The 18,620-nt window shown below is 35.2% G+C and overlaps 1 protein-coding gene across 2 annotated transcripts in view; it reads left to right on the top strand.

Annotated features, from left to right (window-relative positions):
* Window positions 1–8,668, top strand: part of LOC107617805 (nuclear pore complex protein NUP98A) — an 8,875-nt gene extending 207 nt beyond the window's left edge. The window contains exons 1-13 of one of the 2 annotated variants that reach the window (XM_016319675.2): window positions 1–155; window positions 2,672–2,735; window positions 2,972–3,274; window positions 3,796–4,431; window positions 4,582–4,806; window positions 4,900–5,480; window positions 6,038–6,125; window positions 6,226–6,286; window positions 6,485–6,620; window positions 6,748–6,864; window positions 6,961–7,138; window positions 7,509–7,568; window positions 7,689–8,668. In XM_016319675.2, coding sequence (XP_016175161.1) covers window positions 2,717–2,735; window positions 2,972–3,274; window positions 3,796–4,431; window positions 4,582–4,806; window positions 4,900–5,480; window positions 6,038–6,125; window positions 6,226–6,286; window positions 6,485–6,620; window positions 6,748–6,864; window positions 6,961–7,138; window positions 7,509–7,568; window positions 7,689–8,359 — 3,075 coding nt within the window. In that variant the 5' untranslated portion in view covers window positions 1–155; window positions 2,672–2,716 and the 3' untranslated portion in view covers window positions 8,360–8,668. The remainder of the gene's footprint in view (window positions 156–2,671; window positions 2,736–2,971; window positions 3,275–3,795; window positions 4,432–4,581; window positions 4,807–4,899; window positions 5,481–6,037; window positions 6,126–6,225; window positions 6,287–6,484; window positions 6,621–6,747; window positions 6,865–6,960; window positions 7,139–7,508; window positions 7,569–7,688) is intronic. The other variant, XM_021111627.1, reaches the window with a different exon arrangement.

Below are 18,620 nucleotides of genomic sequence, written 5' to 3'. Positions count from 1 at the left end.
CGAGCTGTGCTTCCTGCTCGTGTTGTCGCCGCGCCTCCCTCGCCTCTCTCTCTCTCTCTCTCTCTCCTCACGTCTCAGCAATAACCCCAGAGAGAGTTTAATTTGTATTCTGCAACCTTGTTCATCTTTTTCAAGCACAAGATCTTCTTCTTCAGGTAAGGATTTGGGTTAAGGATACCTCAGTATTTTAATGTATTTATGTATCTATAATTGCTTGACATCTTAGAAATCTAGGTATTCATCTATGTTTCTCTTTGATAATTTTTTTTTTTCCTTTTAAACTGTTAGTGCTTCTGCTAGAACATGTGGTTTGACATTGTTTTATGTTTAGATTTTTATGTTTTATTTTTATGTATTTATTTTTTTGATGAACTCTGTTTGTGCTGTGAGTTATTGGCATGAGGGTTTGTGTTAGGTTTGAAAAATTTTGTCAAATAGGTATGTCATATTTGGTAATATATATGTTGATGATTTTTATCGAAAGCAATGAAATATATGACATATGATGTAGTTTATGGTAGTATTTGATTTGTTTATTACTATGTTAGTGAAATTTGATTTGTGAAGGTAGATGTAATAATTCCTTTATCAGTCAGAAAAGCACAATTTTGGAGAGTGTTGGTGTTAATTTGATGATTCTAGATTAGTAAATCCTTTTCATGTTTTCAAGTTTTACATGTTTAGTGGGCAGTAAAACTCAAAGGTGTTTGTTTTGTCCTGTATTCCTCAGTTTTTGATACGGGTGAAAAGCTTTTTGAGCCAATTGACAATGGGGTTTATTAACGAGTATTAATTTATCACTACAAGGAAAATGCTGTTCGTTTCCTCACTTTTCAGGAGTTGAAACAAAATAAAATGGAAGAAACTGCTTTCCTCTCTGTAGATTTTGGCAGAGAAAGATAATATATAATTCTTTTAATACTTTTTTTCTTTATTTATTTATTAAAAGTATTGTAATCTATAATGCCAGTTCCACTTGCTCCTTATCCAACACCATCGGCTCCATATACTCCTTCTCTATCTGCAAATGGTATCTTAATTTTTCTTGATGTGTGCCTCCTTGGATTTTTTTTTTCTACTGTCTAATTTTCTATCATTACTCTTATATAATGTTGTGGATCATGCTTGTATAACCCATGCTTGTATAACTATGCAAAAATGGACAGTGATGATTATTGTTGCAATTTCTTCTATTACTAGTCTTTTTTACTTGCTATAATATTTTTTTTTATTATTATGTAATCAGAAAATTGTTATATTACTACTTCAGATGAGAATTATATATAGTAGTGGTTGTTCAAATTTCTAATAGTATATAATTTATGATTATCATGACTGGAGTTTTGGTTGTGTATGATGATGAGGAGAATCTTCTGTAGTGTATGTTGTGTTAGTGATTTTTGTTGTTATTAATCAGGGGAAGGACAAAAGCAGAGGAAAATTAAAGAAGAAAACAGAGAAATTTTGATAACATTTTTACAAGAGTTGTGCATGTATGCTTTAGGGCCTGTTTGGATAGGGTCATAAGTAACTTTTTTTTAACTTTTAACTTATAAAAATGTATAATATTAATGTCTGATGCAATTTTTAAAACCAAATTATAGCTTTTTAAGAAGCTATTTAAGTACTTATGGAGAAGTTGAACAAATGACTTCTCTCATAATAAAAAGCTTTTTATCACATTTCTTTTAAAATAAGCACTTTTAGAACTAAAAGACCAAACACAAAATAACTTATTTATAAGCTATTTTTAATATAAGCATTTATTATTTAAGGTATTTTTTCAAAAGGAGCTTAATTAAGCTATTTACCCAAACTATTATAAGTTAAACTTATTAGTGCTAGTAAGTTTTGACTTTTGAGATTTCTTTGTAACTTTGATTTGGATAATAGTGAAGCTTTTTAATACATATGTGGTTAGAATTGTTGAGATTTGTTTTATATAAGTTTAACTGTGGATTATGAGACGAACATGAATTACGGGATTTTTAGAAATTTAGATAAGTATTTTGTGCTAATTTTAATTGTGATAATGCTAATTTTAATTAAAGATATTTGATATTAGGGGTATTTTAGTAAATTAAAAAATTAGAATCAATAATAATTTTAATGAAACATATTTGTTATTAGGGATATAATAGTAAATTTATTATTAGAGGTATTTTTGTAAATTCAAGAAAAATTTCAATGTAAAAAAGTAATATTCAATTAGGTTTATATTTAATTTTATTAAGAAAGCTAGAAAATATTTGATATTAGGGGTAATTTTGACATATTACATAATATGTCCAAAGAACTTAAATCCAACCAAACAAAAAATTATTCATTCCCAGGAATTAAATTTTGTAAACCAAACATAGAAATACTACATGCTAGAGTAATCTCATTCCTAGGCATTATATTCTTGGGGATGATATTCTTAGGAATGAAAACTAATATTTGAATCACACACCCTTCAGATAATATTGTTGCATCTTCTACCTTGATTCAACTGATTGGTGTCGTAAGAATGTCGTTGATTAATTGATTATTTGATCCCTAAATCTAAATCATACGACTCGCGTATTGCTATTTATTTTGGTTAATTTTGTTCCTTATTTAGGATAAAATATAAAGAGAAATTAAATTAATTTTTGCTTCTAATGTGCATATTGGTGAATGATGATTGCAGTTAGGGGGCAACAAGAGGCCGCTTTGTGTTTTGGAACTTGTGACGATGTTTGGTTCAACGAACCGTAAGTGCATTTGCCCTTGCTTATTAATCTCTCTTTCTTTTATTCTTATGTTTTGTGATAATTTTGTCTCATTTTTCTTAATTGTATATTTATGATTTCTTAATTTCTTTTTTTCTTTGAGATGTGTATCGGTTCGAGCTTAGCATGTGATAATTTATTAGACTATAATTGGTTTGTCATTTAGGATTGGGTAATTGTATATTGTTAAAGTGGTGTGTTTCTTTTTCATTTGCCAGCTTTTGGGCAGTCTTCATCGAGCCCGTTCGGCTCACAGTCTGTTTTCGGGCAGAATACTTCTAGCAGCAATCCATTTGCCCCTAAGCCTTTTGGTAGTACGAATCCTTTTGGTTCGCAGACAGGTAGTTCCATATTTGGAGGTACTTCAACTGGTGTGTTTGGTGCTGCTCAGCCTTCTTCTCCCTTCTCTTCTACCACAACGTTTGGTGCTTCATCTTCGCCCGCATTTGGTAGTTCGGCTCCGGCTTTTGGTGCGTCACCTTCCACCCCAGCTTTTGGTGGTTCATCATCATCATTTGGGGGTAAGCATGCTTATGTAATCTTTGTTGTTACTCCAATTATTAGTCAGTTTAGTTCTCATTTTACTTTTGTGTAACTGTCTTTCTTTCGGCATTTGGAAGAATGAAAAGCATCATATTAATAAAGGTTGTGTATGTGATTTGAGTTTTTTGGTTTGCAAGTGAGGGAATGGAAAGGTTCCTCTATTATAATCTTCAAACCCTTCCATTCACACGCCCCAAAAAGGAAATGCCAGTTTACAGTCTTCATACAAAGGTTTGCACCGTTACCTCACGATGTTGTGGTCCTATTGGTGATTAGCTAATTATTTTGATGGTTTTGTTTTGGTGATGGACTTGCAATGCAATTGTTGAGCTTTGTTTACACACTTCGAGTGACATATTATATTACACATTCCTGCCTTGACTTCTTTGCACTTAATAATTCATTAGCATCTTTTGGCATATTTTCTGCTTATTCTCTTAATTTGTTTTATTTCATTTTTCTCTAATTCAATCTGCTAACCGACTTGGTTGCTATATAGGATCATCTGTTTTTGGTCAGAAGCCTGTTTTTGGAGGTTTTGGATCTACTCCCACTCAAACAACTCCATTTGGAAGTGCCACCCAGCCGTCACAACCAGCATTTGGAAGCAGCATCTTTGGTTCGTCAACTCCTTTTGGTGGATCGTCTCAGCCAGCGTTTGGTTCCACGGGCACCCCTGCGTTTGGTGCCACAAGCACCCCTGCGTTTGGTGCCTCAAGCACCCCGGCATTTGGTGCTACTAGCACCCCTGCATTTGGTGCTGCTAGCACCCCAGCATTCGGTGCAACTAGCACCCCTGCATTTGGTTCAACTTCCAGCCCATCCTTTGGTAACACAGGAAGTGCATTTGGTGGGTCCAATACTTCCGTTTTCGGAGGCGGGGGAGCATTTGGGGCCTCAACTAGCCCTTTTGGTGCATCAAGTGCTCCTGCATTTGGCACTTCAAGCACTCCATTTGGTGCCTCTAGCACTCCGGCTTTTGGAGCTTCTAGTACTCCAGCTTTTGGAGCTTCAAGTACCCCTGCATTTAGTTTTGGCTCTACTCCAGCTTTTGGTCAGTCTTCTTCTGCATTTGGTGGCAGCACCCCATTTGGAAGTACAAGCTCACCTTTTGGAGGGCAGAGTTCTGCATTCGGTGAGTTAAAAAAGCCTTTATAATACTGACTACTTAGTGACAATTATTCTTAACTACTTGGGACTTGTGTATGATAATGACTTTATTTTGGGTTTCGTATACCTTATGCCAAGGAAATTGAATGTTCTCCTTACATATTTCTTCATACAGGATCCCAGACTCCATCACCAGCCTTTGGAAATGCTGGTATTGGTCAGCCGGGTTTTGGAGGTCAACGGGGTGGAAGTAGAGTAGCTAACTATACACCAACGACAGAAGCTGATAGTGGTACCTCTGGACAGACTGCTAAATTGGAATCGATATCAGCCATGCCTATTTACAAAGAAAAAAGCCACGAGGAGCTAAGATGGGAGGACTATCAATTGGGAGATAAAGGTACTTACTTCTTTATTATAAATAATAATGTGATAAATTTGCTCATTCCAATTACAATGACCCTGACATGATCTATATTCGATTTAAATTCAGGTGGGCCACATTCCTCTGCTCAGACCACTAGTTCGCCATTCGGAGCATCTACAACACAGACAAACACCTTTGCTCCTATACAAGGGTTTGGTCAAACATCTGCCAACCCTTTTTCTGGCACGACAACTAGTTCTAACCCATTTGCCCAGAAGACTTCAACTTTTTCTGGATTTGGTACAACATCATCTGCTCCTGCCTTCAGTTCATCAGCTTTTGGTTCTTCAACAACAGGCGTATCACAGCCTTCTATTTTTGGCTCATCCCCCTCTCCATTTGGAGCTAACTCTTCTCCGAGCTTTGGGACATCTTCTACATCCTTGTTTAATACTGTTTCTTCTCAGACTTCATCTTCACCATTTGGCTCAAGCATTTTTGGGAACACTCAGCCATCCCAATTATTTAGTTCTATAGCCCCGCAACCAAGCTCAGGTTTTGGACAGACATCCTCTCCCTTTGGGCAGACTTCATCTTTTGGTCAAACTAGCTTGTTCAATTCACCTTCTTCTGGGCTTGTTGGAAGCATTTTCTCGAGCAGCTCATCACTCACATCTAATTCTCTGACAGGCTTTGGGCAAACGGCGGTGAGTATTTATATGTATGCAGTATTGCTTTTCACTTTTTAATCTTAGTTTCGTTAGAGTACAATGTTTGTATCAAGCAAGATAAAATATGGTCATGTTCACACAAAAGCCAGGGTTGTTGACATGGATCTATTGAAACCATAACAGTGTAAGAATCTTTACCAAGTATTATTTAATATTAGAGGAGTAATGCAGGCTAAGTAAATGAAAGATGGTATGCAATACAGTTGTAGTATTGAAACATTAACCTATCTAGTTGTGACTGAACGAGTTGATTCTTGACATGATGTTAAACCCTCCATGACCAAGTGGTTAGGAGTTTGGTCCTTGCTAATACATCCCATAACAACAATAACAACTGAGCCTATACTCATCGCATTGTTTGCTACATGTATTTAATGGTACTATTGCTTCCTAATTGTGTCTAAACTAAATTAATTTTACGCTAGGTAAAATGGTATCGACAAAAAGATTAGTACAGATTTGTGTGCAAGACTGAGCCTATACTCAACTGCATTTTGACTTTCTAATATATTTTTTTTCACTTATGTGTGCAGCCATCCATTTCAACACCTTTCCAACAACCACAGACTGCTCAATCAGGTGGTTCCTTTGCCTTTGGCAACTTTGGCCAGACACAACCAAGTCAGTCAAATATATTATCTATTGCCTATTCTCTTTTCTCCCTTTCACTGATTGAAGGATTAATGTTTCTAATGAGTTCTTACTGTACTGTCTTAAATAGTTGGTGCAAGTAGCTTCGGGGGCACTCCAGGTATATTTGGGCAGAGTAACTTTGGACTGTCGTAAGTTACAACTCTTGTAACTAAGTAAAGTCATGTATTCGATATTAAATTGTTTAGTGGTTTTCCTCACTCAATTGTGTTTGTCTTTTTATTTGCTTGTCTTTTTGGAGTAGAATTGCATTTTTATTCTTTCTTTGATAAGTTTGGATGTTGTATTTAAAATATATAAGGTTCTTTGCTTATGTGTTCACGTGACAGGTCTTCTACTCCGAGCTCTGTAGTTGCACAACCAGCACCAATGACCAATCCATTTGGAACACTTCCTGCTTTGCCTCAGATGTCAATTGGTCGAGGTGGAACAACTTCAATTCAATATGGAATCTCTAGCATGCCTGTAAGAAGATCTCTCTTTTATTTGAACTTTGGTTCTATTGGTCTTTAATGCTGGTTTTGTAATTGAGCATAAATTACTTTGATCTTTTATGTGCATTTAAAATATGGTTGACGATATCTCATTCCAGGCTCAAGACAAACCTGCGCCTGTTAGAATATCATCGTTATTGACTTCTCGACACTTATCACAAAGACGAGTCAGGGTTCCTCTCCGGAAATTTCCGTCTAAAACAGATGGACCAAAGGTGAGTACTGTAGTTTTTATTATCAATCTAGGTTTCTAAATAACATGCTCCTTTATGGAGATGAATATGGTGTATGACTGCACTTCTTGCCTGCAGGTTCCATTCTTTAGTGATGATGAGGACACTCCAACCACTCCAAAGGCTGATGCACTTTTCATTCCTAGAGAAAACCCAAGGGCACTGATTATTTGTCCCATGGAGCAATGGCCTGGAAGGGCTTCATCTGAGAAAGCATCACCTTTTAAGGATAGAAATACCCCAGTGAAGGAGAATGGTAATGTTTTCTAAATTGTTTGTGGTTAGTGTTTTATTTATTTTACTTGAGTATGGGCCATGTTAGTATGTTTGATTATGCGCTAACACAAGGCATGCCATCCAAAGATTTGTGTTCAAGTGTTTGATAAGATAGAAATCATATCACTATCAACATCGGGCAACACCTTTATTAACAACCCCCCCACACCAAAAAAGGGAAAAACTATATAAAAAGAAAATTGTGTTACTGTAATGGGTTTGCATCCCATATTATGTTGGTGGTCCTATTGTCTCTCATATGTCCCCTTTTGAAAAAGTAAATTCCGTTCCTAGAGATTTAATGAAATGACAAGCAGACTTATTATTTTGTTTCTTAATACCATGTTCAGGAAGTGCATCTAAAGAAGCATCTACTCAACCAGTTAATGGGACCAGCTCAGCTAGCAATAGTATGTACATATGAATTTTGTAGTAGTTGATTTAGTTATACAGAAGCTCTTTGGTTTGTGAATACTATATTTTTGATTGTTTTATTGAAACATTGTCTGAATTTTGATGATTGATTTCAGAAACTGCAGTGGAAAATGGGGTTGTCAAGGAGCATGTTCAGCCTCCAACAAAGCAAGTACCCAATGGGAGTGTTGAGGACCATTCTCCTCAAAAGGCAGATGTATACAAGACCCTCAGTGGGCACAGGGCTGGTGAGGCTGCAATTGTGTACGAACATGGAGCTGATGTTGAGGCACTAATGCCAAAGCTTCGGCGTTCTGATTACTATACGCAGCCTCGAATCCATGAGCTGGCGGCAAAGGAAAGAGCCGAACCAGGATTCTGCAGTCATGTCAAGGACTTTGTGGTCGGAAGGCAAGGTTATGGCAGCATCAGATTCTTGGGTGAGACAGATGTAAGAGGACTTGACCTTGAGTCCCTTATTCAGTTCAACAACCGTGAGGTGATTGTATACATGGATGATGCAAAGAAGCCACCTGTTGGACAAGGGCTGAATAAGCCCGCTGAGGTTACTCTCCTTAGCATCAAATGTTTTGACAAGAAAACTGGGCAACAATACACAGAAGGGCCAAAGATCGAGAAATATACGGAGATGCTTAAGAGAAAGGCTGAGGACCAAGGTGCTGAATTTATTTCATACGATCCCATTAAAGGAGAATGGAAAATCAGGGTCAACCACTTCAGTGTCTACAAGCTGTTGGATGAAGAAGACTGTGAGGTGGATGAATGACAAAAGAACGTTGTTGGGAATTACTACAGTGAGTTTAATATTTTGACAACCAAGTGCCTTTTTTTTTATATGTAAATTTTTGTTTTTGCCATGTGTTGATAGATTTTGGGTTAATGTTGATGTTTTTTTTTTTTTTTAAAATATCATTTCTTTGGGAGTTCTATTAGGTCTTATAGTTGGGATGATAAAATGTGGTTTGTCTAGTCTCTTTTGTACCCCTTCTAAAATACCATTCAATTTACAAGTGGTAAAGTTCCGCTGGACAAGTTTGTGTTTTTATTTTAAAGAATTGTGATCTTTGATATACCATTCAATTTACTTGTGCTTGATTTTTCTACGAGGATAAAAATGGCAATATGTGCTTTTTCAAATATTTTGCATTATAGTTCCTCTGTTGACTGCATTGAAAAGTTCTGCGTTAAAAGTTGGTGATACGTGGCGGTTGAGGGATAAGTGATAGGAGGTCGGGACTGCGTCTAAGACTCTAGGGGCTTGTCTTATCACTTAATACAAGTTACTAGTCCTAATCCTTTATCCGAAATGGTTATAATTTCACATGGCATGACTACGATAGCAATATTCGGTATTCCTATATTTGGCCAACCTAAAAATGAAACTAAATTGGCCTTTTACTAGATGTTTCTCTACTCATTTTCTTTGGAAAAAAAGGTAAGCAAAACTCTACGGTATAGATAAGAAAAACATTCACATGTATAGATTCCATGTGCGGCATGTATATATGTACTGTCTTTTTTTGGTCAGACATGTACTGTGTCTGAATCTTTCAGTTGAAGCACTAGCTATTGGAAGTTGGCAAGGTGGCAGAGTTTTGTCTTTTTTCAATTGTAATTAGTTGTATTTTTACTAATTTGCAGTTATTACTGGTTTCTTTTTGTGAGCTTCTTGTATTGTTGGACTATGAAAATATGGGCTTTGATGGTTTGGTTTGTGGACTCTCTTAAGTATTTATCGGTGTCTCTTCCTCGAGTCTTACTCTTATTTTCACCCTTCTCTTTTAGTTTTCTCGTGGTTCTAAGATTGAAGGCTTGGACGAAGAGGAGAGAGTTGTTTTATAGAAACACTGAGAAGAGGTATCGGAGGCGTAGACCGAGCAGTGGAGCTTGGGAGCAGGAGCAAACAGGAGGCAGCGCAGAGGCAAGGGAGCAGAAGGGAAGCATGATGCGACAGCATACAGTGCAAAGATGAAGCGGTGAACGGCGGAAGAGGAGAGGTTCAGGGGTGAGGTATAATGAGAGAAGTGTGAGAATTTTATTTTTTGGACGAGTGGTAATTTGCCTTTTAGGATTAGGAATTGAGTAAACACTCAATCCGGTTTTGTCCATTTTTTAGAAGGATAAAACGATTCCTGTTAAAAAAAATGGTATGTTCTAGCTTTTGTCTTTGTGTTCCGTGAGACATGACGGCCCTTCCATAGCTTCCAGCATTAAAAACAATCGGAATTAGTATCTGTGTCACTTAATGGTGATGAGCTGGCTGTCAGGTATCCATTAAGTGCCAAGCTAGCAAGTGAAAAATAGACAGGGGTCAATTTGTCCCTGTCTTCCAAACAAAAACGTTGTCGTTTTAAGTGGAGATTGAAATGGTGCGCTAAGTGCGCGTGCTTTAGATTTCCATTTAGCCCTTCTTCCCTTTTTCCTATTTACAGAATACCCAAAAATCCTTTTATCTTCTCTCTCAATCCAAGTGAAGCTTCAGACGGTACCACTAACAGACTCCCTAACGATGTTGACAGAATTTTCTAGTGTAAGCTTTCGAGGAAAGTAACGGATTCTTCAACTAAAATATTAGTAACATTGTGTATTGTTTAATTAATTTTGGGAAGTAAGTGTTTGCATTTTTTTTTCTGGGTTGGTGTCGCATCGCATAAATAAAGTTTAGTTAGGGTTCAATGTTGCTAATTTTGAAACATTTTGTCATCAAGAGATAAAGATCTTTTCCCTTTTTGCAATGGAATTCATATATAGAAAATAGGAAGTAAGACCATAATAAAAATGTATCAATTTGCTTATATTAAAATTACAAACTCTATATATAACAATAAATCCTATCGATATAGTTATCATTATTCAAATTTCAATAGTATTTATATATTAATACAAACATAGCTATGATTAGTGTTTATAAAAGAGTTCCAATAACTTTCTAATGTTTAAGGCAAATATATACTTCCACAACTGTTCATGTACTCTATTGAAATTTGATTTTTCCGTGGAAAAAAAAAACCAGCAAATATATACCTACCTACTTTGACTATATTACATCATGTATAGTAGTGAGTTTGGATTTTTTTTCTTGTGTCACCATATGTGTATTACTTCATTAAAATATATACCTAATTTGACTATATGTATTCTATTAAAATATACCTACTTTGACTATATATATTCTATTAAAATCACAATTATTTATTTAGAGATTGTAATTTAAAACATCAATTACTTTGTTTGTTTCAGATGGATGATTTTATGGTTATTCTTATATTTCATCATGGAAGAAGTTTTAAGAGAAATTCAGAGGGGGTATTATGTTATTCTAATAGAAAAGTGCATAAATATCCACCTATGGATTTAGACTATATTAACCTTTTTGATCTAAAAACTTTATTTAAGGAGTTAGGTTATACAACATATAAGGAAATGTATTGGTTTGACAACACTGCTAATGACATGGAAGTTAGGCTACATGTTATCAAAGGTGATGCTAAGATAAGCGAGCTGAGTGCTCAGAAGAGAAATAAGAGCAATAATAAATTTTATCTTTACTTTGATCACCCGATAAATGTCGCTGATCTTGTTGATGATGGTGTGGAGTGTGATACTATTGCCCCTGCTTTTGTTATTATATAATTAGGTGCTAAGACATGCAATCACTGATATAATTGGTTGAATACTCTTTTGGATAACTATATTAGTAAGGGCTGTTATGATGCTTCCCTTGTTTTATTATTATGGCATTATGCGTTAAGTTTCAAGTTTCAACGGATGGCTTCTTATTTTGTTCAACAAATACATAATGCCTTACTTTATTACAAAATCATGTATATTACTGCATTCTTTAAAATCAAATAAACGAACATATAAAAACAAAAGTAGGTTAATTGTATTTATATTCATGCATCAAAAGTGATCGACAGCAACAAATGCCATAGCCTAAACAACTTAACAACCATGATCATGATGTTTCACAATACTCCAGAAGCAACATATGATTTCTCTAAATTACACCACTAAATAGGTTTGTAACTACAATTCCAGCAACAAATGGCAACACAACACATCCAACACTAATGCACCTAATTTGACTAAAATTCAATATAGTTTTCTTCAAATGAATTTCTAAACCAACCAATCTTTCTTCTAGCTCCCTAACAGACGTTGATAGTGTTGTTGACAACGCTCCAAGTGAAGCTTCAGACGGTACCACTAACAGACTCCCTAACGATGTTGACAGAATTTTCTAGTGTAAGCTTTCGAGGAAAGTAACGGATTCTTCAACTAAAATATTAGTAACATTGTGTATTGTTTAATTAATTTTGGGAAGTAAGTGTTTGCATTTTTTTTTCTGGGTTGGTGTCGCATCGCATAAATAAAGTTTAGTTAGGGTTCAATGTTGCTAATTTTGAAACATTTTGTCATCAAGAGATAAAGATCTTTTCCCTTTTTGCAATGGAATTCATATATAGAAAATAGGAAGTAAGACCATAATAAAAATGTATCAATTTGCTTATATTAAAATTACAAACTCTATATATAACAATAAATCCTATCGATATAGTTATCATTATTCAAATTTCAATAGTATTTATATATTAATACAAACATAGCTATGATTAGTGTTTATAAAAGAGTTCCAATAACTTTCTAATGTTTAAGGCAAATATATACTTCCACAACTGTTCATGTACTCTATTGAAATTTGATTTTTCCGTGGAAAAAAAAAACCAGCAAATATATACCTACCTACTTTGACTATATTACATCATGTATAGTAGTGAGTTTGGATTTTTTTTCTTGTGTCACCATATGTGTATTACTTCATTAAAATATATACCTAATTTGACTATATGTATTCTATTAAAATATACCTACTTTGACTATATATATTCTATTAAAATCACAATTATTTATTTAGAGATTGTAATTTAAAACATCAATTACTTTGTTTGTTTCAGATGGATGATTTTATGGTTATTCTTAGATGGATGATTTTATGGTTATTCTTATATTTCATCATGGAAGAAGTTTTAAGAGAAATTCAGAGGGGGTATTATGTTATTCTAATAGAAAAGTGCATAAATATCCACCTATGGATTTAGACTATATTAACCTTTTTGATCTAAAAACTTTATTTAAGGAGTTAGGTTATACAACATATAAGGAAATGTATTGGTTTGACAACACTGCTAATGACATGGAAGTTAGGCTACATGTTATCAAAGGTGATGCTAAGATAAGCGAGCTGAGTGCTCAGAAGAGAAATAAGAGCAATAATAAATTTTATCTTTACTTTGATCACCCGATAAATGTCGCTGATCTTGTTGATGATGGTGTGGAGTGTGATACTATTGCCCCTGCTTTTGTTATTATATAATTAGGTGCTAAGACATGCAATCACTGATATAATTGGTTGAATACTCTTTTGGATAACTATATTAGTAAGGGCTGTTATGATGCTTCCCTTGTTTTATTATTATGGCATTATGCGTTAAGTTTCAAGTTTCAACGGATGGCTTCTTATTTTGTTCAACAAATACATAATGCCTTACTTTATTACAAAATCATGTATATTACTGCATTCTTTAAAATCAAATAAACGAACATATAAAAACAAAAGTAGGTTAATTGTATTTATATTCATGCATCAAAAGTGATCGACAGCAACAAATGCCATAGCCTAAACAACTTAACAACCATGATCATGATGTTTCACAATACTCCAGAAGCAACATATGATTTCTCTAAATTACACCACTAAATAGGTTTGTAACTACAATTCCAGCAACAAATGGCAACACAACACATCCAACACTAATGCACCTAATTTGACTAAAATTCAATATAGTTTTCTTCAAATGAATTTCTAAACCAACCAATCTTTCTTCTAGCTCCCTAACTTTGTTATCATTTGCAGAAGAATGAGCATCTTTATGATTCTGATTTAGCTTCAAACCTCCGAACAAAAGAGCATTTATAGCATTCTCATTGAATGATGCAACATAATCATCAAGCCAACAAAAGTACTTGCAACGAGGTGTTGGAGTCTACAAAATAATATTCTTTTGTAAGAATCTAATAGAAAACAAAGTGAACATCGTTTTAATTGTTAATAAACCTACCTTGAAGTATGAGCATCGAAAGAATAGTCTGTTTGGGTTCATATCAGTTTCGGACATGAACAAAATTGCATAAATTCCACATGTACACTCTGGGATAACCCACTTCTTCTTCCTCCTTGATCCCACATTCCCAATAACATTCAAACTCCAACCTGATTCATTTTCAACTCTCCCACTTCGCAATTTGACGTCGACCCACGTTCTTCACTCTCAACCATGCTGTCCTAGGGTTTACAGTTGAATACAGTGACACATTTCCAGAGTAGATAGTGAAGATGCACAACATTTGAACCTCCCATCCCACTTAAAAACGAAAATATTTTTGTTTGAGAGACAGGGACAGATTGACTGTCTATTTTTCACTTGCCAGCTTGGCACTTAATTGATACCTGATGACTAGCTCATCACCATTAAGTGACACGTATACTAATTCTGTTTGTTTTTATCGCTGGAAGCCACGGAAAAGCCATCATGTCTCATGGAACACAAAGACAGCGGCCGAGACGTACCTTTTTTTAAAACAGAGATCGCTTTATTCTTCTAAAAAATGGAGAGGTCGGATTGGGTGTTTACTCTTAGAAATTTCACACAAATGAAGTAAAATAAAAATCCACATGGTTTAAACAAAAACTATGAAAGAGAAGGTTTATAGACCCAGTTGAATGAATTTTATTTGGCTCAATATAAAACAATTAATTCATTATCATTAACACTATAATAATACAATTAAGCTTAAATTTAAGGGGGGCAAAAACTGACATTTGCAGTTTTATTATTGCAAAATATGGGAGATAGAGATAGCAGGAACAAGTGCCATTCATACTCCTAAGCCAAGATAGTATTTTTTCATCCACACCATACCCCTTCCTGAAAAGTAATACTTTATAGAATATGCTAGTGCATATTTTTTTGGCCAATAAAGAACAAAGAGCAGAGAAACGAAATAAAACAAAACTAAGCAGCTAAGTCTCGCAGCAACAAGACTTCATTGGAAAGAATCCAATTAGCACAGTCATGCTGAGTCTTTTCTCTTCATGTTGCCAAGAGATCAACCACCAACTTCATCTCCTTCTAAACAAATGCAAACTGGACCGTCCAGCTTCTCCACTTCAACTCAGATTTTGTTGAGGACACCTCTTTTTGGATTGATCTAAATCTAGCTTCCCAGGCAGTCTCCAGACCTTAAGACGTTAGAGCCAGGAACCCTTCCCGAACAATCCCTCAACCATTCCCTTTTACCATGGCTTACACACCTAAATCCCGCCACTCTTGAGTCTAGTTATGTAATGCCAAATTTGAGAGGGATGTGATCATTTTAGCTACGTTTGTTTACAGAGACAGGACACTGAGACAGGGACACAGAGACACAAAATTATGTTTAGCAGAAGAGACATGGATAGAGACAATGTGTCCAGAGACACTGAATTAGTGTATTTTGTATCCATCCTGACAGGAAGGACACGGAGACACTAACAAGGGACACAACTTATTTTTTATTTTTTCTTTCATTATTTTTATTATTTTTTTCATAATTATATTTTTTATTATTATATTTTTTATCTCAAATTTTTTGAATGAAAACAAATGATAATAAATTGGATTTTTATAATTTGTTCAGTTTATCACCAAACAGAATATAAGAACACAAAATTTTGTGTCTCTGTCCATCAGTGTCTTGTCCTGTTCTGTTCTCGAAAATAAATGCAGCCTTTAGAATTATATAAAAATTTTGGAGTGAGACTGCCTTGCTGGGGAAGCAACTCGTAAAATGTTTATAAAATTGGAATGAACTCTTTTAAAGTAAAATAGTTATTAGTAAAGTGAAAAGGTTAGTAAAGGGAGAAATTAAGTCAAGTCATTCTTGAATCAAGGTAGTTGGTTTACACATGATAGAAGTTACAAATTTAGTACTGATTAACTACTTACTTTATCACTTTACAGTTTTGCTCTTTTTCCTAAAAAATTATATAGTGATGAAAACAATCCTTGGGACCAAAAACATTATGAATCAATAAGTCTAGTTTAGTACTACAAAATATTAGAGCCAAAGGAGTTTCCTATGATTCATGGAGATCTTTACAAAACAGGAATTTATGGCTGTATTATCTGTACAATGCATAATTTGGATAACAAGGTAAACATGAGGAATTAAGCCCTACAACCTACAAAACTAAAATAGTTAGTAAGATTATTTCATAACAAACATGTTGACATAGAGTTTGAATTACATGATTCTGAGTTTGGAAACCTAGTCAAACCCAATAAACCTGATAAGTGACATTGAGGACGTAAGAGTCTCAATTCATATCGGACATGTTTTAAAAATGAAAGGTTTATTGTAGTTTGTGACTTAAGGTTCACTACAAGAAAAATCATTTTTAGCGGCCATTTATTTTGTTTTTAGCGGCAATAAAAATAGTTGCTAATACATTTACCGGCAATTAGACATTAGCCGTCTTATGCTTTGTCGCTAAAAGGTTTTAGCGGCAATTATAACATTCTCCATTTGGACTTCTGTAGCTCCAGAAAAGCTCTTTCGAGTGCAAGGAGGTCAGATCCTGACAGCATTTGCAGTGCTTTCTCTGCCTCTGAATCAGACTTTTGCTCTAGCTCCTCAATTTCAGCCAGAAAAATACCTGAAATTGCATAAAAACTCACAAACTCAAAGTAGAATCCAAAAATGTGAATTTTAAAACCTATAAAAACATAATGAAACTTAAACAAAACATACTAAAAACTATATGAGAATGATGGCAAAAAGCATATAAAATATTCGTTCATCAATGCACAAGATCCTGCTAGAGGATGACTGGTACACAGAATCGTGATTGTTCATTCCCTGGCTACAGCGCCAAAGACTTGGTGTGGAAGAACATGATCTCATCTTTTACACAAATCCGCGTAACTAACCAGCAAGTGCACTGGGTCGTCCAAGTAATAAACTTTACGTGAGTAAGGGTCGATCCCACAGAGATTGTCGAATTGAAGCAAGCTATGGTCATCCTTGTAAATCTCAGTCAGGCGGATTCAAATGGTTATAAGGTTTTAATAATTAAAATATAAATAAAACAGAAAATAAAATAGAAATACTTATGTAATTCAATGGTGGAAATTTCCGATAAGCGTTTGGAGATGCTTTGTTGCTTCTAAACTTCTGCTTTCCTATTGCCTTCTTCCAACCATGTGTTACCTCATTCCATGGCAAGCTGTATGATCCTCTCGGATGAAAACAAATTCATATGCGCTGTCACCGCACGGCTAATCATCTGTCGGTTCTTGCTAGCGTCGGAATAGGACCATTGTCCTTTTGCACACTGTCACTACGCCCAACATTCGCAAGTTTGAAGCTCGTCACAGCCATCCCTTCCTAGATCCTACTCGGAATACCACAGACAAGGTTTAGACTTTCTGGATCTCAGGAATGCTGCTAATGGTTCTAGCCTATACCACGAAGATACTAATCTCATGGACTTGGTCCGTGTATTAGATATCCAAGAGAGTATACTCCAGCTGTCGTCCAATGACTACATTGAACACCATGTAGACCGCTTTGTGGTTGTCAGGCACGCGATCTTGGCTAAGCGAGTAACGAAGATTGGGTGATTGTCATGGGTCACCCCTTCATTCTGACTTAACTGAATTAAGAACAAGAGTATATCTTGGAGAAGAAGTAGGCGTGAATTAAAGGAAAAACAGTAGTAATTGCATTAATTCATGAAGAACAGTAGAGCTCTACACCTTAATCTATGGGGTGTAGAAACTCCACCGTAGAAAATACATAAGTGAAAGGTCTAGGCATGGCCGAATGGCCAGCCTCCAAATGTATACAATGGTCTCTAAGATTAAAGTGATCAAAAGATATTCCAGAGATATAAAATAAATCTCTAAAAGTAGTTTTTATACTAAACTGGTAACCTAAGTTTACAGAAAATGAGTAACTAAGTGCAGATAGTGTAGAAATCCACTTCCGGGGCCTACTTGGTGTGTGCTTGGGCTGAGCATTGAAGCTTTCACGTGCATAGGCTGTTCCAAGAGTTAAACGCCAGCTTTAGTGCCAGTTTGGGCGTTTTACGCCAAGATGTTTTAGGCTGACTTTGAACGTTAGTTTGGGCCATCAAATCTAGAGAAAGGTATGGACTATTATATATTGCTGGAAAGCCCAGGATGTCTACTTTCCAATGCAATTGAGAGCGCACCAATTGGGCTTCATCAGCTCCAGAAAATCCATTTCGAATGCAGCAGGGTCAGAATCCAACAGCATCTGTAGTCCTTTTTCAGCATCTGAATAAGATTTTTGCTCCGGTTCCTCAATTTCAGCCAGAAAATACCTGAAATTACAAAAAAACACACAAACTCATAGTAAAATCCAGAAATGTGATTTTTGAATAAAAACTAATAAAAATATAATAAAAAGTAATTAAATCATACTAAAAACTATGTAAAAATAATGCCAAAAAGGGTATAAATTATCCGCTCACCACAACACCAAACTTAAATTATTGCTTGTCCCCAAGCAACTGAAAATAAAATAGGATAAAAAGAAGAGAATATACAATGAATTCCAAACTTATCAATGAAGAATAGCTTCAATTAGATGAGCGGGACTTGTAACCTTTTTGCTTCTGAACAGTTTTGGCATCTCACTTTATCCTTTGAAGTTCAGAATGATTGGCATCTGTAGGAACTCAGGATTCAGATAGTGTTATTAATTCTCCAAGTTCAGTATGTTGATTCTTGAACACAGCTATTTTATGAGTCTTGGCCATGACCCTAAGAATTTTGTTTTCCAGTATTACCACCGGATACATAAAAGCCACAGACAAATAACTGGGTTAACCTTTTCAGATTATGACTCAGCTTTGCTAAAGTCCCCAGTTAGAGGTGTCCAGAGCTCTTAAGCACACT

This window comes from Arachis ipaensis, chromosome B09 (genome assembly GCF_000816755.2).
Source record: "Arachis ipaensis cultivar K30076 chromosome B09, Araip1.1, whole genome shotgun sequence".
Taxonomy (NCBI): domain Eukaryota; kingdom Viridiplantae; phylum Streptophyta; class Magnoliopsida; order Fabales; family Fabaceae; genus Arachis; species Arachis ipaensis.
The sequence above is the reverse complement of the archived record's forward strand: the minus strand, read 5'-3'. Positions and strand labels throughout refer to the sequence as shown.